General features: G+C 38.3%; 1 protein-coding gene across 2 annotated transcripts in view; it reads right to left on the reverse strand.

Moving 5' to 3' along the window:
- The window catches only part of LOC146003228 (chitin synthase chs-2-like), a 76,012-nt gene extending 53,481 nt beyond the window's left edge, over nt 1–22,531 (reverse strand). For both annotated transcript variants that reach the window (XM_083141396.1, XM_083141397.1), the window contains exon 1: nt 22,413–22,531. In XM_083141396.1, coding sequence (XP_082997522.1) covers nt 22,413–22,507 — 95 coding nt within the window. In that variant the 5' untranslated portion in view covers nt 22,508–22,531. The remainder of the gene's footprint in view (nt 1–22,412) is intronic.
- Between the last annotated feature and the right edge of the window lie 4,058 nt (nt 22,532–26,589).

A 26,589-nucleotide genomic window follows, 5' to 3' on the forward strand; every position in this document is an offset into this window, starting at 1 on the left:
AAGTTCACATTTTCATCGTAAAGGTTATCACTGAGTGGTTTACAATCACGCTCTTTGATGTTCTACAAATTCGTACCAAAGGCACCGTGAGAACATTTACCATGCAGGATTTGACACTTAGCACGCAAACCTTTCTTGATTTGCAGAAAATTGACCTCCATAAGGAATTGAACAAATGCCACATATATTCGGCAGGGATTGGTGAAGTTACAGTTGATAAATAGTGAATTGTCTGGTGCTGTGTATCTAATGTTGGAGATACTCAAACTGCTTTAAAAATTTAGGACATAAAGTGTATTTATGCGAGCTGTCCATAAAGCACTTCGTATTTCTCTCTTCCTTGGACCATCTCCATGGTCGAGCATGTTGAGTAATGGAATGACGATATCGTTATCGAAGGTCATCGTTGAATGTCTCTTTATCAATTTTATTTAATCATCATTCATCTTCATCGTCGTGATTAGCCAAAAGTGGCAGAAAAGTAACACAAAACAAGAAATATGTAAATACAAAATCTCTTGTTACGACCGAAACTAAACATTATACGCGTCTTTCTTGTTGTCATTATAGTATCAGACATTATTCGTCTTTGACAGCTAGTTCTAATAATAAATTGTATCTTACGGTGTTTTAAGTGCAAAAGACGGATGGTGCAATTTGAACTTTAAAAATTCAAGGTCAGCTGTAGATTACTTGACTGTATCATTTAAAACTATGTATAATTTTTGGTTTGAAATTACGGCGATTTAGGCTTATTATAGTCACAATCTTTATTGCTGTGTAATATTACAAACTTGATAGGAGCATACCCCGTTGGCGCAGTGGTAGCGTCGTCGCTTTGTAATCAAGGGGCCCCGGGTTCGATACCTGGTGGGAGCTCATAGTGGTTCGGATCCCACTTTAAACTGTAGGTTCAGTCCCGATTAACCTTACTGTGCATAAAGTGGACTTAAAACAAACTTGATAGGCATTGCAATTGAATTACCAAGATAAAAAGTAGCTATTATGGAAATCAAGAATATAAACCCTAAGATACTGAAGGAAACAATGTGATAAATTGTGAAAGGTTACAGAGACTTTTAAATTATAAGTGTTATTTGTTTAAGGACATGTAAAGAAGGTTGATGATAAGAGATCAAGATATCTATTTGATTTGAAGTACTGTTAAACTGATTCTGTAGCCTATGCAATTAGGAGCGTTACTTGAATGTCTGGGAGTTGCAGTGAGGAAGGTTAGAGGTTTAAGGTGTAAAAGAGCGAAATGGAACATAGGAATGTATTTTAATAGTTATAGTAAGACCATACGAAACATATATTTTTATATTAAGAAACTCACAACTTGCAAGATTAATGTTTGGACATAGTAAGAGGAGAAAGTGACTGAAGTGATTCTTGGAAATGATTGATGGATTGAAATACAATTTTTGGGTGTCTCAACACTTGGGTTATTTGCACCCATCACATTATATGAGACCCAACCCCATACCTTTCACTTGTTGATTGATTAATTGATTGATTTAGTTTATTTTACTTCGCGTTTTGTGCCTCTTGGCTAATTTGCGAAGATGGGAATGAGTGATGAAATGATGAAATTGATGAATGGACATTCACAAACAACCAAGCCCGACCGGGATTCGAACCCGGGACCCTTGACGTCGCAGCGCGATGTGATAACCACTCGGCCACAGGGTCGGGCGACGTTTCACTTGTCTCTGAGGACTAAAGTATCCTTAAAGTTGAGACTCTAAGCATGTATTCAGCACATACAAGAACAAAACACAGGAGAAAACAGCCTTACATAGGATTATAATCACTGTGCGAATTAAGCTTTTTTGTTTTGAGAAGGGGGATGCCCACTAAGTGATTTAATTTCTGGAGGGTTTCTTCCGTATGGAAATTTGTATATGTTACCAGTTAGTACAACTAAACTCTTGCCTTGCGATTCTAATACCTTAGAAAATTGGTTCTAAGCTAAGTTATTAAATATTAAGATAACATTTATATATAATTTAGAAACAGTATATTTACATTCCAAGAAAACTCAAACTCAAGCCCAAAAAGAGTTTTCGAACTAGTAACACCCGAAAACTTGACAAAATTTATATTACCAAGTTCAAATTTAACGTCCATCTAACCTGCCTACAAGTTTTTTGTGAACACTTCAATACTTCAAAAACATCAGCACTATGCCATGAAAACTTATATGGAAATTCTCTCGGCTCGGTAAGGTTGGTCAGAATGGTGTCCTTCTTGAATCCACAAGGCTGCCTACTTTTTGGCAGGGAAATTTTTGATGACAAGACCATTAATGGACACGATTGATTTGGTTTGTTACATAGCTAAGAAATGGTATAATATATGCTTTCAATACTATTTTCTTTGAGAGGGATAAAAGCAATTATCTTTTGCCGGGGGTAAAATTTTCTGTGGGGGGGGGTCCACGGCATCCCCCCGTTAATTCGCACACTGATTATAATGACCGTATGTCCAGACGCCAGAGCCTCGTTGACCTGCAAGACTGCAATGACCGGGGCTATTCTTGAAATAATGAGATGGGAATAATTGGAGAAAGTACGAATTCCCTTGAAGACGAAGATAAACAAGAAGCCAAGAAAGAACTGCAGTTTATAAATGGCTAGTTGATTGCTGGTATATTGTGTTATGAGCACGTGTGTATTCATATAGAGTATAGTCTCATAAGGTATGGTTACTGTTGCATGAAATGGAAAGCAAAAAACAGTTCATTCTGCACCTACCGATTAGGTCCCCAAAAAAATTGTTAACTTTCTGTTCCACAAATAACCAGTAATTATGAGTTATAGCCTGTCCTACCCTACTATAGTTTCTGATGAGACGCCCACTAGAGAAGTGATTTACCGTTGTCACATTTGCTGTATTGATCCAAGGTCATTGACACGACAGTCAAAGATAAAGGAGGAAGCGTTGAGGCTGGCCAGCTATGAATATGCATGTCGAAATAAAAAAAAACGCCTACCTCACCATTCTTCATAGATTTCGCCGAAGGTGACGAACCCACTCCCCGCAGATAAATTAGTAGATAACAAGGTGCATGACACTGTAATCCGTACAGGTATTATGTAAAGACAGCTCTCGAGTACTGCACATAAACAGGGCGTTCAACCCGCGAACAAAGAGAAGAAAATGTGTTTTTTATGTCTCAGAGGCTGGAGGCTTCCTTTGCCACTTTGCCTCGCCTGTTTGGAAACGCGCTTCCTCCTGCACCTATGTGGTCGCATCCGGTTTGAAGAGACCAGGTATCGGTTGCCCTTTGGTCGCCCACGCAGCCGGCTTTAATTCCGAGATTGTTGTGACAATCAAGTGGTCCGTTGGGAGTCAATGACTTCCACACTGGTGAGTTGCACTGCTCAACCCTCTTCTGTTTCATCTCGTTGGGTTTTATACAGAGCAAGGACGCGCAGGAGAAGGAAAGGCTTATTTCGTATTCTGCATTTTAATTTTTCTCATTTAACATCATTTTCCTACTTATGTACAGTCACCGGCAATAAAAATTGAACACCTACATCCTGAAATACTCACTTTCCTGCGAAGCGTTATGTCTTTGCCTAAGTCTACGGCGGTGGTAGAAGTTGCCATTCAAAAATTTGCTATTAAAATCTACTTATCGCCATAGAGTTGTACAGTGTCCCATTTTTATTGACGGTGACTGTACCTTCTCTCTCTGGAATCTGTGGAGCAACGCCGCGCATAACAGTAGAGAAAGGGAGAAAGCGGGTAGGCAGGGCAAAGCAGTGCCCAGCGCTGCAAACGCGTATTCCTCTCCATCTACTCACTTCCCCTCTCATGCGTTCAATAGCTACTTGCGCAGAGGACTTGTTGTCGTTCCCTTCCTCCAGAGATTCCCGAGACAGGTCACAGGTTAATTACCATCCAAACTTAAAACATGATGAAATGCATTGGGAAAAAGAGAAACATTAAAGAAAGGGAGATATAGTACATTTTTATGATATATTTTTCTACTAGAAAAAAAAATATTCTACTAAATTGTTGAATAAATAGCCAACATGTCACTACATATCCTCAGTGATGAAACTTAGAAACTTATTCCTTGTAAAACACATATTATATTTCTAATAAATTATTTTGAAATTGTAATCCTTGTATGCACACACGAAATTCATTATATCCTATTAAATATATATGTTATGATGATATTTTAATGTATTATAACCAGGCACAGTGGCAGAGTGGTTAACGTAGTGCTGCGGAGATAGAGGTTTTAGGTTCGAATCCTTGTATTGGCCCTTCTAATTTATCAATTTGTTATTCATCCTAATCGCGGCGATTAACCTAAATAGGTAGAAGATCGGTATAAAGTAATCACAACATGCATTATATTGCGACACAAACGAAATACAGCAAACTATTTGTGTTTATTATTGAATTTATACGCGTTTATGAATTCCTTTCTAGCAAATTAATAGTGGGCTTTTGTACACTACAATGATAGTCTTCTTGACCTTGAGAACGAAACTCCATGACGCTACAGTCGTTTGAAGACCCGTCGTCACCTTGTAATCAACGGAACATGAGTTCAATAACGGATGGAGTTGCATAGTGGTCCGGATTCCACTGTAAACAGTTTAGAAAAAAATGTTAAATAATAAAACATACTTTCTATGATTTTTTAAAAAACTTGATATTCTCAGTCCTGTCCGGAAACGATTAACCTATCTGTGCATAAGGTGGGCTTTGAAACAAAACTTCGCTTAAAAAAACAACAAAAAAAAACAATAACTTTTGAGTACCATGGAGTGTCAAGTGGCTTTTCATTGTGTGTAGCTAGATCAATTACCGTAGTTTTTCGTAGTGTGTTCTAACCAGGCTTGTTAAAGGTGCAAGAAATTTTATATAAATTCAATTCCGGTCCAGGAGAAAAAATAAGCAAGCGTAAATGGGTTCTGGACCGTAAAGAACCTATTTATCTGTAAAGTATTTAAATTCGGTCCAGGAACATTTCTTGCGGATCAATTTAAATACCGTCCAGGAACCTATTTTGGGGATGAATTTAAATCCGGTCTAAGTTTTGTTCCGAAATGAAACAAGACGGAAATTGGACCGAATTTAAATTGTGTGAGAGAAAAGGTTCCGCTCCTGTTGCGGAATCCAATAGAACCTATTAAAATTTTATGGGTTCTTGGACCGTTAACAACTCTGGTTCTAACTAAGAATTTTAGCTTTTTCAGAAACCGGGCCTTTACACTGTTTCTGAGAAAATTCTTAATGTCTCCTAAACTTTTTAATGTGTTGTGTATGTCCTGTGGAGGGCCCCTTGACAACCTTGCTCTTTTAACAATTCTCAAGGGGCTCTTTGCGCCCCCTTTTATTTAACAATCGTGTAAGGATTTTAGATAAGGGGATTTCTCCCTGTATTCTTTGAAGGGTGCAAAAAAAAAAGCAGAGTGCGCTACTAATGCTTTGAAGCAGCTCCCGCACTGTCCTCAGGATAATGGTTACCCAACTTTGGAGGCCACACCGAGGATCGAACACGGGACTTCTTGCATAAAGTCAAGAATGGTTCGGTTACGAAGGAGTTCCTTCGTAAACCCTCCAGCATGGAAGATTGTACTATAGTTGATATAGAGTGAATAAAATTAGTCTTTCTCGTGCCAGGAGACCCAGCTACTCCAATCGACAGCCCCCACAAATGCGCAGTTACTTTGCGGTTTTGCAAAGACGTAATCGTCTATTGTCTCCTCCCTCCCCCCAGGCTCCGAGGCGAACGCGGGTGAAAGTGGAGGCTGAGGTAAGAAGTATAACTGGACCAGCCCACGCCTTGGTCCACGTTGCCACGTCTTTGGAGGCTGCTACGTGGAGCTGCAAAGCATTGTCTTCTTTAGGAGAACGGTCTGCCGCTTTTCCATTGCAGGAGATTCAGACGAGCTTTATCCGCAAGGACAATGTTGGCTGCTTCTTGGCACCATTCGAAAACAAAAGAAGTTGGATTTTCAGCATTGTATGTATCATTGAGTATTCATTGGTTAGATTCATTTTAGGGCAGACATAGAGTCATTGCTGATGCTTTAGTCTGTTTTTATGACCATATCTCTTCATTTGTTACTTCGACGTCCGCAGCAAGGTATTTTGGGGAGGGGGAGGACAAGGAGTCATATCTTCTCCCATAATAGCGTTCTTACCCTCAAAAACCACATCTCCAGTTTGAAGTTAACATGCCCCTGCAAACGCTCTTATGATGAGATAAATTACTGTGACTGAAATGTGCAAACACATAATTTTAGGCTGAATGATTGATTTGCTTTTCTTCGATTTTCTGCCAGTTTTGGCTAATCGCAGAGTTGAGGATGAGTGATGATATGATGAAATTGATGAAGCGACACCAATTCCAAGTCCGAGATTCGAACCCGGGACCCCTTGTAACCGTTCCACCACGGAAGTCGGGATAATTTTAGGCTGAAATTAATTTACCAGAAGTAACTTGGCTCTCAACTTGTCCCTCCCCCTTTCTAGGACATTCATTATTAGTTGTAGATATTAATTAATCTGAGTTCCGTCGACGACTTTCATGCGAGACTACATTTTTTTAAAGTATAATTGATTTCCGTGGATGCGTTTCCTTTCATTTGTATTAATATATTTTTTCCAATCACAGTTGTAAATGTATTTTGGTGGCAAAATTTGGTGGAATTTGGAGCCTCTTAAGCACAAACTGGGATTTAATATAAGCAATAATCAAATATCGATCAAACCTTATCGATTTAGGGATGGTATGGAGACAAACTCCAGAGCAGATCCTTTGGGACTTGTTGAGATGAGACCGAAAACAAGACAGGCCTGAAGACGATACCGAAACTTATTGTACGAGACCAGTCGAACCTTCGTTCAAAACTGGCATGAACAATTTACCTAAAATGCTTCTTCTGACATGCGCACGGACATCTTCCTGATACTTTTGTAGATAAATCATATATTTGGTTTATACTAAAAAATGAAATTGATCCAGGAGTCGCAACTGTGAGTTTGCTCTGCATGGTTGCATAAGTACTCGGGATAAAATTCCGTTTTTGATCGCCGAAAAGAGAGGGCAAATGTTATAAAGAAGAATTGTTTGCTTTAATGACCTACAGGGGCGGCGAGGGTGCTTCAGGACCTCTTAATTTTCTTCGGCACCCCCTTCAGCACCCCTTACGTTCAACTGAAAACACTAACCCTTAGAGTGTCATATTATGCCATGTCGTCATATTGACCGCCGAATGTTGGATACTGAAGTAAGACCGTTATTATCGTATGCAACAGACAAGCACTTTTAAGAAAGTGCATATATAGGCCTATATGCTTTTCTGCACTGGCGGCAGCTTCTATGAAGATCAGCGGCAGTTCTTTTTCCTCTCGTCAGCAGTGTTGTTATGGATTTTTTCTTCTATTTGTTTCTTCAAGTGGTATGTTTGTGGTTTTCGATAATTGCCTATAACTTAATGTGAGTTATGTTTTCTTTTCTTGTTCTTTACTGCATTGTTGATAAACAGTTTATTTTCCGCCTACTTGTTCTTCCTCACACTGGAGCAAAAATTTGAGCTGATTTCAATTTCATTTCAATCAGTAATTTATGTTGATCAGTGGCGGCAATTAGGGTAGCAGTTGCTTCCCGCTTTTTCCTATTTTTGCTCTCGCATTATACTAAACTTTATCTACCAAGGAAAAACAAACTGTCCTCGCCCCCCACCCCAAAGTTTTGAAAGGTTGCATGCGTGTCTTATGTTTTTCTTATTTTCAACATCGCACCCCCCTAAATTACTTTCTGCACCCCACCCCCAGCACCCCTAGATGATTAATCCTGTCGCCGCCGCTGCCTCTATATGAGGTAAAAGCCTGTATAATGACACGTTATGTGTATGTTGTTTGTGCTTGGCTCTATATTTAGAAACTCGAGACGAAACTAGCCGACCTCCGTGGCGTAGTGGTTAGCACAACACATGGATGTTCTTTGCGAGTGTTCCTCCATCAATTTCATTCTCATCGTATCGATTATCCAAAAGTTATATTGATTGATTAATGCTTATCTTACTTTGCTTTTATGTCACTTTTGGCTAATCACGAAGATGAGGATGAGTGATGATATGGTGTAATTGATGAAAGGACACTCACAAAGAACACCCATTCCCAGGCTGGGATTCCAAACCGAGACCTCTGGCGTCCAAAATTTAGAGAAAAAGCGACGTAAAATAACTTAATTCAATAAATCAAACCGTGGCACTGCTAATTATCGTCTCGTCTTGCCTCGTTTCGTTTCAACACTATCTGTACTTTGTAGTTTTAGCATTGAAATAACTGTTAGAAATCTAGTTCTGAGTCACGTGGATCTTCTTTTTTTTTTTTTTGTATATATCCTACTTCGATAAATTTGCACGTTTTGCATATCCCAATATAAATTTCGAGATATTATACCTTTCTCCAAGTACCAAGCTACGGACTGAACAGTTTTGACTTTCATGAAAATATTCTCATTAAGAATACTTCTATTGCATATTTCCGTTTAGGAACATATGAAGTTGAGCTTTTTGTTGCCCCTTTACATAGGAAGTGCCAACATTAAAATGTTCATCTGTTACGTACATTTCAAATTCCTCTCGGAAATTTATACCAAACCTTCGACAAAATTTAGGAATATGCCAATACATGCAAATTTTGACATTCCGATAGTAGTTAAATGAGCTAGCAAAGGAAATTTGACTCTTCGTAGAAGGGGAAAAAATATGTCTAATCCAGAGACATTGAAGATTTCTTGCGTAACATCAGGAGTGCCACTAGAAAATATTGAGCGGCCGATAAAAAGGGTATTTGGTAACTTAATGTGAAGTATGATTATACACACTTCATTATGTACGAATGCGTGAATAACACAAAAAAATGTATTTTTGGACTAATAGTCAGTGTTACCACAACCTAAGAGCACAATGTCCCATTTATAAGTGCTAATATCCCCATTTGTCAATTTCTCCTTCATTTCAGAAAAAAATTAAATGGGCAATCACAAATTTCGTCTCGTTGGCTGTTACCATTATTATTATTAGTTAAACCTTAGATAACATCAATTCACATAAATTCTTGAAGTGATTCAATGAAAAATGGAGATTAGTGATTTCAAATTTCACACTTTAGAATAATATGCAAAATATGAAAAAATATAACAGTTACAATTAAGTTGATACTAGTTGTGTTATTATATTTTCAAAAGTTGGATAAATTGAATTTTTCCCAGGGGTACGTTTCCCCGTAATAGTGGAAAATAAACATTCCTTCAGTTTGAAGTTATCATTTTCCTGCAATAACAATAATTAATATAAATTGAAAAGTTATTAAATGTGTGAAATATATATTCTTGTAAGTTGACATTATTTCTCAAAGGATACTGTGTTTCCCTTTGCTGCCCTACCACATGTACATGGCTTTGTGATAATAGCTCCAGGACATAGCTTAAATTGGTGACATCATATGCAACTCGAAACTCGATCTATCCGTATTGTTAGCCAACTTTATTAATTGCAACATCCACCGTCGAAAAAAGCTAACTAAGTGGTACCGTCCTTCACGAACAGACAGTTGCATTGATCTCGAGCGAGGACAAGCAAGTAGAACGGAACTCGACGAACAAAGATGGCACAGATATTGAGAGCCCTTCACTTTTACCTGTCTTCCCAATTAGGTGACCATCCTTCTGTGCTGCCACCTGCTTCAGTTCATTTACATCAAACGTTTTCCTCTTTCCAATTGCCACTTTTTCATGCTGTAGCCACTGCATCTTCCAGGAGTCGTGTCGAGTGGCGAAGAAAAGAACTTCGTTAGCATTTATCTCAAGTGACATACTCTTATATGGTTCAATATATGACGTAAACATTATTTGCATGCCAAAAAATTGCATAAAGTTAAAAATGTTGTCATCAACCGTCAACGTAATTACGTAGATGTCAAGAATGTAGCACCTTCCATGCCACAAGCGAAATCACATACAATGTGGCAAATATTATAGTGAACATCAGACTGTATAAACGGGTCCCGGTTTGGAGTCTGTGGTGCAATGATTCGCATAACGGTAGAGAAAAGGACAAAGTGAGTGGGCGGAGCAAAATGTTGTGCGCTACTGCAAACGGATGGTAGCTGCAGAAGCTCCCCCCCCCCCCTTTCCATAATTTTTATTTTCTTTTTGTGTCTTCATTCCCCGAGGACTCGCTTTCGTTCGCTTGCTCCAGTTTACAGAATTATTGTTGAAAAAACTGATGGTAAGAGACCTGTAGGAACGTCAAGACGAAGATGGAGGGATAACGTTGAGATGGACCTAAAGAAAATCGGTAAGGATGGAAAGGATCTTGCCCAGGATAGGGACAGACAGAAGGCTTGTGATGCTGCAGCCATAAACCTTCGGGTTTAAGAAGGCTAGAGAGTTAGTTAGTTAGCTTCCCAGACTCATGGGACAGAGTATTGAACATGAAGTGGACTTACAAAGATTCAAACAATCAAGTCAAGAAGACTGAATTAGAGCATAAATAGACGTTTTTCATATCGAATAAAACAACCTACAAGCCTTTTACCCCTTCCAATATTATTCGGTAACCTCCCCGATGGGGTAGTGGTAATGCTGTCGCCTTGTAATGTGCGGCGCATAAGTTCGATCCCCGGAGGAGGCACATTGCATAGTGGTTCGGTTGTGCTCCAGTCCCGATTTCAATATCTGAGCAAAAAATATACTTAAAACAAAATTCGACAAAACCTTTGTACATGAATAAGACTGACCTAGCTATCGATAGATATCATGCAACAATGGTGTTTTTTGTGTGGCACTACTTTAAAGTTAATAACCATTTAAAATGCATCCTCATCTACCTCAGGTTTCACTTTAAAACTGTAGGTCCAGTCTCGATTAAGCATGAATAAACAGGGACCAATTAGTCTTCCTTGAGACCACAGTAGCAACAACACTTTTGTCTTCCAGTCATTTCGTCTGTTATTTGCTTCGGTTCTGCGTGACGTCAAACGGATGTGCTTCTCTCAAGACCAGAAAAATATGTTTTGTTAGAGAACCGTCGTTGCTCGCATAAACAGGCATCAAAAACGTCACTTACAAACGACCCTAACCTCAGGTGTTGTAGTTTATGTAGTTACCACTTACCAGATCCTGCATTTGGCAACGTGGCAGAACGTTTTCTCAACCACACCCAGAGCGGAAACCAGATTTGCAAGCTGAGCCATTTGATCTTGTTAGCTCCCAGACGATGTCAATTGCTACGCTTCATAAATTCAGCCTTTCCCCCAGGAACTTTCCGAGGTTGCCTTTGCAAATATTTGAATCGACTGGACACGCTTTTATTAACAAGGCACGTGGAAGCTTTGAACGTTAAACGAAACTTTCGCTATACTTCATAACATATGGTACAGATGGAGCCGCTCACACTATAGGCGAAAGGAATAACTAACTCTTGACTACGAGGGAGCACAAAACTGTTTATTGCAACTATTCAGGGCAACCTGTGTTTCAGATTGAGAAACAAATATGTATGGATCTATATGGTTTTCAGGCCTTTTAATATCATCTAAAAGAGAAAAAGGGCTTATAGTTTCTGCCAACGGTGTCGTCGCTGGGTGAGACAGAGTCGAATATGATCTAGAGTGAAATAATCTTGGCCACTCTTCTGTCCACTACAATAGTCAATGTGAGAAATTATCAGAATTATTTATGGTAAATCAAGATACACAGAGGGAAAGACACACAGAGAGAGAGACAGAGAGAGAGAGAGAGAGAGAGAGAGAGAGACGGAGCAAAGAAGAAACGAAAGACAATAAATGAGTGCAACAGAAAGATAGAGAGAGAACCAAAGGAAATTGTGAAGGAAAGATACAAAGAAAGAGGAACAGAGTAAGAAAAGGCAGAGAAACAGAGCAAGAAGGAAAAATAGACAAAGAGAGAAGCAGAGAAAGAAAGAATGAGGAAAACAAAGAGAGGTGGAAATAAAGAAGGTTCAGAAAAAAGAAAAAATAGAAGAAAGGAGAGAAACAGAAGGAAAAAAATAATATTGAGAATGCAAGATGAACAGAAACAAAGATTGAGTGGGACCAACATAGAAGGAGAAAAGAAAAATGATTGCATGGAAATCAAACTGCCTGATAGAGGAAAAAGAAGACAAGAGAAGAACAGATGAAGAAAGAGAGGGGGAAGCAAAAAAAGATGGATGTAATGTAATGTGAAAGTAATGGCAGAGACAAACAGAGGAAAAGAAAGTAGTGAAACAGAAAGAAAGAGCTGGGGGAGAAAGAAATAAAATTGAATTAGGAGACTTAAGGGGGGACGGAGAGAAAGACGAAGGAAAGGATAAGAAAATATGGAAAGAAAGGAAGATTGTAAGAAGGAAAGATAAAAGAAGATTATAACAGAGCCTACCTGAAAAAAAATATAAAAGAGGCATTTTCTGCTGATTAACAGAAGTTATGGCCATAGTGTAGTGTTCATTACATCATCTCCACTAGGGTCGAGATCGAGAACATCGAGAATAGCCATTTTGGCTCAACTTCCCTCACAATTAAGAATCGACCTCACCTTCACCTCGCTCTTGCATGCTCTCACCTTCACACATCTAATGGAGGGTGTCTGTGATTTTGAATTGTATTACTATATTTTTGTCTATATTAGATATGTGTTAATATTTCTTATAACATTCGTAGTGCAGAAATTTGTTCCGTACAAATTCAATAATGCAAGTACAGGGTGTCCAAAAAGTGACGCAACCGAGACTTTGGGCGTCCGTAACTTTGAACAAAAAGCGGTACACATGAACCTTGCACTGGGTATTAACTTTGTATGTGTGGACATTATTTGAACATTAAACAAGAAAATGATTATTTACATAAACATTCAGTATGGGAAATAAGTTACTAAGGTGTAAAAGAGGTTTTGTGCAAAGTAAAAAGAAACATGGATAAAAGACAGCTATGGAGTCGATTGCAATAATTTTTTATGGGTATCGATGGCCTCTGTGCATATTTATCGAATTGAAAAAAGAACAATAAAATTTTAGGCATTTTATGCATTATACTCGTAGACGATTTATAGGGTTAATTCTCACATATTCATAAAAAACTTGTTTTTTTCTCTCGAAATTACGAGGTGTACTGGCAACATTGGTCACGTCAGAGGGCAGTACCAGGTGTGCCCGACATCTGGCTATGTTATGATTAAAGAAAAGAATTGAACTAACCTACCTATCTTATTTGTACGATAAATGTCAACTATTTTCTTTCATCCGAGCATTAAATGAATAACATAGCCAGATGTCGGGCACACCTGGTACTGCCCTCTGACGTGACCAATGTTGCCAGTACACCTCGTAATTTCGACAAAACAAGTTATTATGAATATGTCATAATTGACCCCATAAATCGTCTGTAATGCTTAAAATTTATCGTTCTTATATCGATAAATATCCACGGAGTCCATCCATGAACAAAAAAATGTTTTGCAAGAAACTCAACATCTGACTTTTGTCCATGTTGTTACTTCATACAAAAACGGTTTTACACCTTAGTAACTTTTTATTCACACTGAACGTTTATAGAATCATTTTCTTGTTTAATGTTAAAAAAAATATATATCCACATAGACAAAATTGAAGACTAAAATTGGTAAACGCTGTAAGTGCCACAATAATTCAAACACCGTTTTCCACATTCAACTGTGAAATATGCCATTCTTTATAATGTGGTAAACGTGAAATGTGGCTGGTAGCCCTCTAAGTAGTTCAAAGGGCGTGTAAAGAGGTCACTAGTGTGCACGTTCTTACGGGCTGATGTGCGGAACGATGCGATTTACCAACACCCTCGCTTTTGGCACTTACAACGTTTACCACTATTAGTCCTCAATTGATACCCAGTGCAAAGTTTATGTTTCTATCCTTTTCGTACAAACGTTACGTGCGTCCAAAATCTTAGTTGCATGACTTTTCGGACACCCTGTATAAGTACAGCATAATGGAAACAAGAGTTATAACAGGAAGTTGAGTCCCTGTGTATGCGGATGTACAAATACAAATATATATAAATCGCAGTGATTCTTCCCGATGAGATTCGATCACAGCACCTCTTCACATACCAAATCCTAGCGTCACTGCAAAATTATTTGTAGATAGACACCCGATACTGTAGCCCTCGCAAGCCCCACCTAAATTCTAAAACTATTACTCAATAACCGTAATCAGAGCGACAGAAGGAAATCAATAACAAACGAACATGTAATATAAGTCTTGTGTACAGAGAAAGCTACATTGGCTGTAGAAATCGTGAAAGGAAACGCAAAAACGGCGTGAAAGTCCCCAAACGGATGTACGCACGCATAATCTTACGTAATGCGTAGTGAAATGACATCTGCTCTCTAGGGATGTGGGGCTAATGAGTTCCCCTTGCTGCTTAGCGTATTCGTACTAAGGCAAATGCAAATGGCAGCATGGTTAAGTCGAGGAATGCTCGCGAACAAGACTCATTTGTTTAATGGGCTACACTTTCCTCAAGGTCTATTTGCCGTGGAAACCAGGTGAGGTACCAAGGGGGAGAGGTAGTGGACCATGGCAGATTCTGCCAAAATACAATTATCAACGTTCGTGAAAAAATTGAATGATTATAATGATGAATATTGATTGACTTATTTGGTTCATTTTACTTCGCTTTTCTGAAACTTTTAGCTATGAGTGATGATATGATGAAGGGACATCCATTGGTAAGCCTGGATTCGAACCCGGAACCCATAGGCCTCCTTGCGAGCTCAACCACGGAGGTCGGCGTAATGATAAACATTATCGGAAACCAAAGAAGATTCAAGTTAGCACATTTTCAATCATAAGCGTAACTTGGAGGGGCAAAGGAGAGACTCGCCCCCAAATTTCAAAGTTGATTAAATGTTCAGAACACGTTAGACGTATTGCATTAAACCTTCTGCAGCATGAGGTTCATGTTGTAATGAAAGTGCAACATCAAATTTAACTCCGTAGCTTGATGTAATCTACTCAGGAGTAATACTAACAAATGAAAAATGATATTAAAAAGGAAATAAAAATCAGGCTTAATTCAGGAAATGCATGTTACTTTCCTCTTCAGAAACTTTTGTCGTCTCGTTTAATATCTAAGAAACTAAAAGTTAAAATATACAAAACAATAATTTTGTGCCTGTATTATTATATGGATGCGAAACTTGGTCCCTTACATTGAAAGAGGAAGATAAATTGAAAGTATTTGAAAATAAGATCCTTAGGAAAATATTTGGACCTAAAAGGGATGAGGAGACAGGTGAGTGGAGAAGGTTACATAATTTGGAAGTACATAATTTGTATTCATGTCCAGATATTATTAGAATGATTAAATCAAGAAGACTTAGGTGGGCAGGCCATGTGGCACGAATGGGAGAGGAAAGAGGAGTTTACAGGATTCTTGTTGGGAAACCTGATGATAAGAGACCTGTAGGAAGGCCAAGACGAAGATGGAGGGATAACGTTGAGACTAAAGGAAATCGGTAGGGATGGGAAAGAGTATATAGATCTTGCTCAGGATAGGGACAGATGGAAGGCCTGTGTTGCTGCAGCCATGAACCTTCGGGTTTAAGAAGGCTAGAGAGTTAGTTAGTTAGTTAGCTTGATGTAATGTATGTTTCATAAAATTCCAACAATAACACACATTAAAGATGGAATACACTGAGATCATTTCTGTACATTTCAACATTACAAGCCAATTGATACTAATAATAATAATAATAATTTCAATAAGTAGTTGTACTAATGGAATTACTACTACTACTTTTATCTCTCCCCCTCCTCTCTCTCTCTCTCTCTCTCTCTCTCTCTCTCTCTCTCTCTCTGCGTGTGTATGTGTGCGCACGTGTGTGAGCAACATTTGCTCCATTCATGTCCTTAATTTTAAAATAGACATTGCATTGAACGGAAATGTTTAGAAATTACAGAAGTTCCGCATGTCCAGATGTTTTAAATGCAAATAGAAAATTGGTATACATTTAGACCCATTAACAAATTTCAGACAAAACATTTGTTTTTACGAAAAATCTAAAACCTAGTATTTCACAGTTATTTTGTGCTTATTTATAAAACTACGTCCTAACGAGAAAAGAAACCTGATCTATTGTAATCGAATTGAAGGACAGCAATCTTGCATTTGAGATTATAATATTCCAGGCATAGCAAATTGTATTGGAAATGAAACCTTAATATCATTGGGAAAGTACACGCCAGTGTGTCTGGTTAGAATATCGAGCAATGAAGCGAAACGGAAGAGAAAGTTATATAAAAAAAGGAGGGCATTCGCCATTTTTTTCTGATTGGTGAATGACACGACTTTCAAGGTTTTTGGATAAAATTACTCATAATATCGGGAGATTTCCTGTTTCGTGATGGAACATAATTGGAATGCCTCGAGAATGAGAAAAAGAAGAATTTTAATTCATGTTTCCTGTCATCGTCTTGACATTTCTAAATGAATCAGTTGTCACTTTCCTGCAAAACTCTTCTTTCTTTATAGCATTGGCCATTAGTAGATAGGTACGTGTTCGATGTCCGTTTCATTTTTATTCGGACTTATTTTCTATTATTTCTGGAGCAAATTAGACGAAGATATTCACCTTAAATTGCAGTTTAAACTTTCATATTGAATAAATAAATAAATAAATAAAATATATTTACACTAAAGGTAATTTTCATGAGAATTATAAATCTAAGAATTTACCGTTAAAATAATAATAATTTCATTTTACACTAAGTTTTATCCCATTTTCTGCTCCTAAAATTTTCAAATATAATATTTTTTGTACCGATTACATCATATATTTGAACATGATTTGAAATTGCCAGTTATATAAAAATAATTTTTTACTATAATGTTCCCTAGCAAATTGTGGACTTCCTTGAAACCATAGTGGTTAACACTATCGCCTTTTAAACAAGGGTTGCCTCAGTGTCCACGAGCACTAAGTGGTCGAATTTCAATCTTACCACCAAAAATACTGGGTTGGAATCCCAGCCTAGGCATGGGTGTTCATCTGATAATCACTAATCATTACCTCCCCGATGGCGCAGTGGTAGCGTCGTCGCCTTGTAATCAAGGGGTCCCGGGTTCGATACCCGGTGGAGGCACATAATGGTTCGGATCCCACTTTAAACTGTAGGTCCAGTCCCGATTAGCCTTACTGTGCATAAAGTGGACTTATCACATCAAATCAAATATATATATAGCTAATCCTCATCGTTGCGATTATAAAAAAGTGGCAGTAAAGAGAGGTAATATACGAAAATACATTAACATACATTATAATAGCGGGTGCAAGGTTTGATACCTGATGGAGGAACATTACATATTGGTTCGGAGCTTATAAACTCTATCTTCACATAAGCGTATCTAATAATAAAGTAAAACATACTTTGCTCAAGCAAATTGAATGCTTTTATTTTGTTTTACTACTTCAATAATAATAATAATAATAATAATAATAATGTCATAAGATATCAATGTAATATTTGAAATGATTATAATACTATGCCTGCTCGGTGGCCGAACGCTCTATAAGGTCGATTTTGCTATTCGCCACCGAAGTTTGTGGGTTCGACTCTCGACTTGGGCATGGAAATTCTTTTTGAGTGCCCTTTCATCAATTTCATCTAATCATCACTCATCCTTATTATCGCGATTAGCCAAAAGTAGCAGAAAAGAGATGCTAAAGAATAAAAATACAAAATAGAAATACAGATTATAATGACGCCGAAGTAAAGCTTGAATCACACGGAACTCGATTTCCAGTAGGAATGCCCTAGTTGGCGCTGGACTGGCTAACCATTTGCTAGTTTTTGCCTCACACGATACTTGTTACAGCGTACTTGTCGATAGACTTTTGTTCCCATAAGGCATTGCGCAGAGCAGTCAATCTGTAAAGATGGACGAGCAATTTGAAGAATATTGTAGGAGAATTACTGCTTTATGCTTTTATTAAATATTAAAAAAGAATAGACTAGAGATTGGCTCGAGAAAAAATATGGTAATCAATGCGTACCGAACAAGCTTTTTAATTATCTTGAGTATGCATATTCATACATGAGATTCGCAGGATTCATTCACAAATTTTAAAAAATCAAACATTTAATGTAATTGTAATAATAAGGATTTTCATATTCGGCTAATCATATTTGTCACGTACACATCTCATCGCTTTTCATAAATACCTAAATATTAATGAACTGAACAGGAATGCACTGCACGTCATCTTTTTCCTCTTTTTATTATCGAGAAACTAACAAAAACAGCCAACGCACGGAAGCCACAGACAAAAAAACTTCCCTTTGCAAACTCACAGATTATCTTCACATGGCTAAACTTTGCTCTGATTGGAGTAGCCAGCCAGGCAGCCATCACATCTGGGCAGGTAGCCAGTTCAGCACAAACTAACTGGATATCCAGTTCCGTGTGATTCGGCCTTTAGAGATTTTCGACATCAAGTTACAAACACAGATCTGGCTAGAGGAACTGGCGGAAAATGAAATGCAATAAACGGAAAGGGCCATAATATAAACCGCAATGATAGAGAGTGTTTTTCAATGTTCGGTTCCAAGAAGTTGGGTGATAGCCAGGTAGATGTCTTTCTGCTTTCTCAATGCAAGGCAGTTTCAGCTAACGGTATGCATCGTGGCCTCTCAAGGACGTCCACTCCCTCCTTTTCCTTGCCGCCAGAGAACCTGAACAGAACAACATACGGAGGGCGTAAGCGTAGGAGCACACGAGGGTGGAATGATGACGGAATTGCTCTTTGGTAAGGCGTCACCTTCACATTCCTACAGGAAGTATAGGTGCAGCTGCCAAAGGGCGCTCCGTTCCAATAAATGACAGATTATCTCGTCTTAAACGATTAAATTTGTGTGCTTGGTAAAGTCAACATCCAAAGTGGTTGTGGTTCTTGCGAGGAGGGAAAGGCAATCTTTACAAGACCTCGGAGAAAAATACGCCTCAACTTTGTAATAGTTTAGTAGCAGTCCAACAGATGTTTCTATCTTAGGCGTTGTCTTGCTCCTCCTGGAAATTCTGTTATTGTTATTTGTCTCGATTGGTTTTTAAGCACAAAATACGTAAAACGTAAATTGTCAATCTGACGTGTCTGCTAATATAGACGTATATGTGCATCTGTCCTCTTGCAGTGATTATCTCCCGTAGGCGCCATTTGGAAGAAAAAGGAATCAGCCAATCACATTTAAATGGCTAGAGTCAATCAGAAGCAGTCTCTCGTGTACTGGTCGGAGGTAGTATCGCGCTTTATAAGAGATGGCAGACACCTTGTTCCCTCCATCCTCTTTGAAGCACGCGCAGGAAACAAAAACTACGCCGCAAATACACTGGACTGCATACTGCAAAAGGATATATTTTCTTGGAGCCAAAGTGTAGATGAAAATACTAAGTGAGGCGAGTGTCAAGCTGTAGACAAGGTACTTTGAACTTTTGGCGTTAATTTTATTTGAAGTTGAGTGTAAGGTTTGTTTATAAGTCCGTCACACGCTAATAGAGACTGGACCTACAGTTTAAAGTGGGATCCGAAACACTATGCGTCTTCACCTCGGAACGAAACCCCTTGATTATAAGGTAACATCGTTATCTCCTCGACATCGAGGAGGCTTGAATGAAAAAAGTCGAAACATGCTATTACATGATGATGAGGATGACAATAATAAAGTTCAACGGAAGATTTAAAGTGTAATGTAAACAACCACTTTGTCTTATATCGTATTTAGATACTTCCAACATAATAGAATTAACGGATTACATGTATCTTCTCCGTAGAGCAAATCGACAATAATTACTAAGGATAAATATGAATTGATTAAAACATTGCAAATGTATATATAACAGGAGTCCTTCTCTGTCCGTGAGCAATGGCACCACATCGGGCAGGAGGGCGAACTCCCCCAAATACAGAATTTCCTCATGATATTGTAGGACATAATTAAATGTGATATCTCCTTTACTATTAGTGAATTAGGCACAATTAAAATATTTGTAAATTTCATTTCAGCGCTGTCTACTAAATTGTTCCTCCATAGTGTTGATGAAAACCGATAAGTGGTCTCCCTATCACGTAGAGAGTGCTAAAGCTTCATTTCCTTGAATTTTCTCAAAGCTTAAGGCACGACAGGACCTTTGGCAGTTGTAAGGGCGATTTTTTTTTTAATATTCTTTTCATTCGAAAAACTGCTGTGATATTCCAAAATATGAAAAATTACATACGTTTAGAATTCCTTATAAAGGATTGACGTGGATTATCGTATAGTTTGCTTTTGCTGTTATGAAGATATTCTCAGAAGTTTAGCGATTACGTAAGTCTATTAAATTATTAATACTATCTAGATAACAGTGTAAGAAAAGTACATGAAACTTCACGTCAATGCTCTGAAAGGAATTCTAAACGTATGTAATTTTTCATATTTTGGAATATCAAAGAGATTTTTCGAATGGAGAGGAAAATTTAAAAAAAAAATCGCCCTGACGGCTGCCAAAGGTCCACATGGCTGAGAAGGATGGGAATGCAGTATAATGAATCATCTGTGTGGGAACTTTTGTGATTCACGAAATCGAGATATTTCGAAATTTATTTTATCATAAAGTTCTTGTGTAATGAAATAATGCTACGAAAATGCAATTAATATATACAGTTTCATATACAGTGGAACTTTGAGAACTCGAACTTGAGGGTGAAAAAGAAAAAAATCGAGGTATCAAGGATTTCGACTTACCAAGGTTCGAGTTATTGAGGGTCAAAATCGCCGATTTCGAGTTATAGAGGTCTAAAATTTACTGGCCCTTCTGAATGTAGGGGAGTTCAAGTTACAACACGATTGTTGATCACCTGACATTGTACCTACACTTCGACTTATTGAGGTCCGTGTGACTAAAACTTCGAGTTATAGAGGTGATTAGAATTTAACTTCGACTCATAGAGGTTTTCATAAACCGTACAAAAATTCGTCTTATCAAGGTTTCATTCGAGTTGTTCAGGTAAATTTAGTATTGAGTGTTATCGACAATTCAAGGTGATTACAAAAAATTCGACTTATCAAGGTGGAATTCGAGATGTTGAGGTTCGAGTTATCAAGGTTCCACTGTAGTATGGATTGCAGCAGTGGCGTGCCCAAGGGAGGGTTGGTGGTGGTTATAAACCCCCCCCCCCTTTGGCCGAGTATTCCTAAAAAAGAACGTCCAAGTTATGAAAATATAACAAAATGAGGGCTAACTACCAAGAAAAAGTATACATAACCCCTCCCTTTTGAAAATCCTGGGCACGCCACTGGGTTGCAGCACTTATTACGGTTTGCAACTTTCATTTACTTTCATACGTGGTGACCAATTTTTATCATTATTATTGCCAGTAGCAACAGTAGCATATGCTGATGTTTATAAAAATAACAACAAAATGACATAATTTTTCACTCAATTACATGTTATTTTACAGTTATCGGGTCGGTAGAATTTAGGGTTGACCCCTATACCATTTTGATACGCATACCGATGCTCTTATCGATTTCCACCGATAGCGATGCTTGAAAATTGTAACAATTAAAAATTGTTCATAAAATTGATTAATATTAATGAGTGAGTATTCCACTCCAGTTATAAGCATAAGCTTTGAAATATTAAAGAAAATGCATTAGAATATTAAAATACCTGTTATGTAATCACAGAATACAAATTTTCACATAACATTGGCGTCAATTGAATGGAAAATTCGAATTTTACATAACTTTCAGGAAAAAACTAAGTATGCTGACTAGGGCAGTAATTTATTTTATTAAAAACATAAACTAAACGTAACGTTTCAACCTTCTAGCAATGAAGACCTTGCTAGAAGGTTGAAACGTTACGTTTAGTTTATGTTTTTAATAAAATAAATTACTGCCTTGGTCAGAATACTTAGTTTTTCATAATCATGGAAACAAGGCTTAATGGTGTTATAACTTTCAGGATTATTAGAAAAGAACTGATTGGTTTCTATTAACAAAACAGTTTTCATCAAGTTTTTTGCCCACCAAAAACAAAATATTTTTGGTAACATTTACTAAATTTGGTAATTTTAACAATATTTCTAGTAACTCTAAACAAACTTGCACGATTACTAAAAAAAAAAATTGGTTTGTCGCCAATTAATACAAATATTTATTTACAAGATTTCTTTTTGGTTAATCCAATTTTTTTCTCGGCCTATACCTAGGGCACCAAGAAATATTTATGCAGTAAATATACAAATCCTATCCCTAATACAAATGCAGCCATAACCAAGGTAAGAAACTCTGAACGCTTTCAAATAACCTATAGAGATGTTCCGAAAGGGTAAATGAAAGACTTCTTACCTTCCGCCATAGATGTCTTGGGTGAGCGGCGTGAGCTCATCGTCCGAAAACCTGTCGTCGTCGCTGTCATTGTGCATCGCCTGCATCGCCGGCATTTTGACCCAGGTTCACACCTCCTGGTGCCTGGAAATAGAAAAAAAAGCAGAAGGTCAGAAATAACTTACGCAATTTCAGATCTTATTTCTTAAAGTCTATAAACATTTTAAGAATTATTTTGAACTTAAGAAAATATGTTTATCCTTGTGCTCCATGGATTTTTTAAAGATATCATAAAACTACTTCAGGGTGTAAGAAATGTTAGGTGTAGTTGATCAACATGTTGATGTTTCATTTCAGACTACAGTAAAACCTCGTTAATCCTGACTCCGATAAGCCGTACTTCGCTTAATCCGGACAAGCAAAAGGCAAAAGGCAAAATAAATAAATTAATAAAAGCCGAATGCAAGGTTTTAAATGTGGCTAGAAGTCAACAAGAGAACTTCCCAAAGAAAAGGCAGTCAACCACTAATGAAATTCTGTTTCCCGCAGACTTTGTACTGTATAGTGTATTTAGGCATATTCCCTTTATATACCCCATAATAAACGTGTTTTGTTGCTATAAACGGAGTTTTAATGCACTTTCTTCTGTTCTTTTAGGTTATTTCAGTTAATCCGGACTTTCGTTAAACCGGTCAACTTATCCCCCCATTAATCCGGATTAACGAGGTTTTACTGTACTTAAATTACCAAGAACATCTCCACCATTATGTGGAAGAACAAAATGTGATAATGAATAGAGGAATTCAGGTTTGTAATGGTGATTTAATATATCACTGTTTTCTAAACAACAATAACAAATGCATACTTATATTATTGTGGTGTATTTTGTAGTAATAATCGAAAGTATCCAATACGAACCGGTCTCCAATACAGCCCAGAACGGTTCGCAAAATCCTCTCTGCTGGCTGCTTCGGGGAGGAGTGATTGAAAGGTTGCCGCTTGTTTCCCAAAGAGAGGGGAGAGCGGTAGGTCTAATTGGCTGTTTGACCGCGAGTTCCTTCGTAGGAAAACGCGGTAACAGAGGGTCACTGCCATAAAGGCGGTCCCCGCGCCGGCTATAATGGCGGCGGGACTGTAGGTATAGTTGTGTGGTATAGATCAGTGGTTCTCAAACTGTGGTACGCGTACCCCTAGGGGTACGTGAATGACTTGAAGGGGGTACGCGATCAGCTCGGAAGAGAAATGTCGAGAATACCCACACGACAACATTCTTGTTGCAGGTGTATAGAGCAGACTTCATAGCTTTCACGCTCAATAGGAAAATCAGGCTGATTTTGTCACTGACACTCTTATCTTTGTATCATATGCAGGGTGGTATTTGTAGGGGGGATAGGGGAATTTCCCCCCTCTGTTTGATAAATTTTATCCATGGGGGAAAATGTTGAATGGCATAAAGTCATTATCTATCTCATGCTGTCCCTAGACAGTCAGTAGAATCCCCCCCCCCACTGGAAATTTCTCAAATACCACACTGATCATATGTTTTTAAATAAGATACTCGTTCGAAATCTGTATAATAGACAAAATTTGGAATCCCCATAAGGAATACATGGGATTCCGAAAATTCTTATTCATCATATTTTTCAAACATGGCGTGCAGCTTAATAATCAACATAAAAAAATAAAAAAAAACCTTCCACTTGGAATATGGAGAGAAATTCATACTCTTGGATACATCCAGGTTTATTTTAGTAGCAGTGCCCATTCGGGCGATATTGAAATAAATGCACAATTGGTGCGTAACTGTTTATCTTCCCCTTAAGTGGACTTACGTACATCCCACTGGTTCTCACACGACAAAATTTTACTATTGTTATGGGGGTAAAACTGTCTCTGTTACGGATACTTGGGTCCATTAGTGGGGGGAGGGGAGGATGTCCATAGACCCTGGTTATGTTGTGTTCTGAAAATTCAAAGAAAAGTGTACTCAAAATTTCCATCACCTCATTTAGTCGCTTTCATTTTGTGCAATGTCCGAATCAAGAATTTATATAAAGCGAAAGCAGATGATACACCATAAACACATCCAGAAAAAATCCCGCGTTAGTGTATAATGTGAAAAAGAATCTACAATCAGAAGTCACAAGCATTTTACTTTCACGTATCTTTGAACTTGCCTGTACCACCCAGAGACTGTGAGATCGGATCGTTTATCTGAGGTTTGGGCTTGAAGGTTGAGTTCTTGGAGGGGAGGGAAGGCGGAGGGGTGCTGCATTCCAAACGTCAGCTGAGCAGCGAGGTTTATCTGTTGGAAAGAAAGTGAAACCACTTGAACACGCTTCTGTGAGGGGTCCCCAAACCCTTTCCCATTGTGCACGGTTTTTAAGCTTGAGGGCGACTTGGCACCACTGCTTTAGCCACGTGAATATGTTTTCTTCATCCTTTTATGCTCAAGTGTGTACGAACAAAGATGTTGGTGGATGGTTTCAAAAGAGTTCAAGATGGAAAGTGCATCCATGCTGCTAGGCAGTGTTGCCATATGAAGATAAATTTCTCTTGATGCAGGGAAGTTAAAAGAATTTTAAATGAAAGGGGGGAAATCTAAATTTGATCTTCCCATTGTCATCTAACTCCTAAAATCTTTGCAATAACGCAGCTGGTATAAACTTATTGTTTACGAATATTCACATCCAGTCAACCCTACGCTGCCATGAATTTACACTCACAAACATCCATGTCCAGGACAGGATTCAAACCCGGGACCCCCGGCGTCGTAGCGCGATGTGCTAACCACTCCGCCACGGGGGCCGGCGAGCATACTTCGAGAATGGTCTCGCAATGCGCGAACTGCACTTCGACTGCAGCGCCAAATACGATCAGTAGATAAAACTGAGGACACGTTGTTACGAGCGGCTAGGGACAGCATTAGCACCTCGGGAAGTATATATGCTAACAGCGTGGGCGTCCGGAAGGGGGGGCAAGGGGGAGGCCGTGCCCCCCTGGAAAATGAAAGTCAACAAAAAATGATGTATTTCACACACATAATTTCATTTTATCCACAATAATATGTGTTAATTATTGCATGAACACCATAAATTCAAATTTAAGCAATGGTTTTTACGGAACAACCCTATTTTTGTGGAAAATGTGCCTTGTTTGCCCCCCCTGGAAAAATACCTTCCTTGTCCCTCCCTGGAAAAAATCCTGCGGACGTCCATGACTAACAGCTTATTTAACTGCTGTAATCATACGTGGATTACGTGGATAGGTTAGGCAGGCCAGGTTTGGCACTGTTATCATGTATTTCCAACTTGCTAATGCTGTCCCTCTATAGCCGCTCGTCACGTTGTTTTCCCCGCGTTTTAAACACTTGTTTCTCACCATAAAAGTCACATAGCATTTAAAATGCTGGCATACATACATTTCCAAACATTAGAAGAACTTCAACCCACAACTTGCTGGCTTTCTATCTCCGTGATTTCAAACCAATGAACAACGAGTGCACGAGTCACGTGCTCAAGTCTACTTGCATGCGTGCTCCGTACTGTGGTCTCGATTGCTCGTTTAATTGGCTCTTTCGAACTGCACTAGGTGACGTCACTTCCGACAAGACCACAAATCAAGCCTCCTCTTTGTACCTTTCGGACACAGCCCTAATTTTTCTGGGAATTAATGTTTTCTATGAGTGAATAGAAATACTGAAGATTCTACTACTGCCACTACGAGTAACATATTTATTTCAACAATAACAATTATAACATTGATAAAGTTTCGTGTTCACCATTTCAGTTTTTCTAAGATGAGGGAAAAATTTAGATGAAAAAAATTAACTTTTCATCTTGAATAAGGAACTTTGTACATTTTGGTTATGGCAACATTGCTGCTTGGGTATCACTTGAATCCAAATTCATATGCAAACACAGCTGTTTCCACGTGCAGCAGGGGTTTTCTCTTTCTAGCAATTGAACGAGTATTGGCTGCTGTCTGTTGAGAAACATCAACAGTCAGTTCAAGATGGAGAGTCTGTGGTTTTGTGTTGATGCGATCAATTATAGAAACACCTTTCAAATGCAGTTGGCTTGCTTTAACAGCTGCTTCTTGAAGTGCGTTGGAAGTTTCACTTCGCATACACAATGCTGTTGACAGATGTGCTAAGACGGCTCTTAACTTTGAAAAGTTTATTGACTGACACGTGAAA

Source organism: Lepisma saccharinum, chromosome 20, assembly GCF_977018435.1.
Source record: "Lepisma saccharinum chromosome 20, izLepSacc3.1, whole genome shotgun sequence".
In the NCBI taxonomy this organism is placed as follows: Eukaryota; Metazoa; Arthropoda; class Insecta; order Zygentoma; family Lepismatidae; genus Lepisma; species Lepisma saccharinum.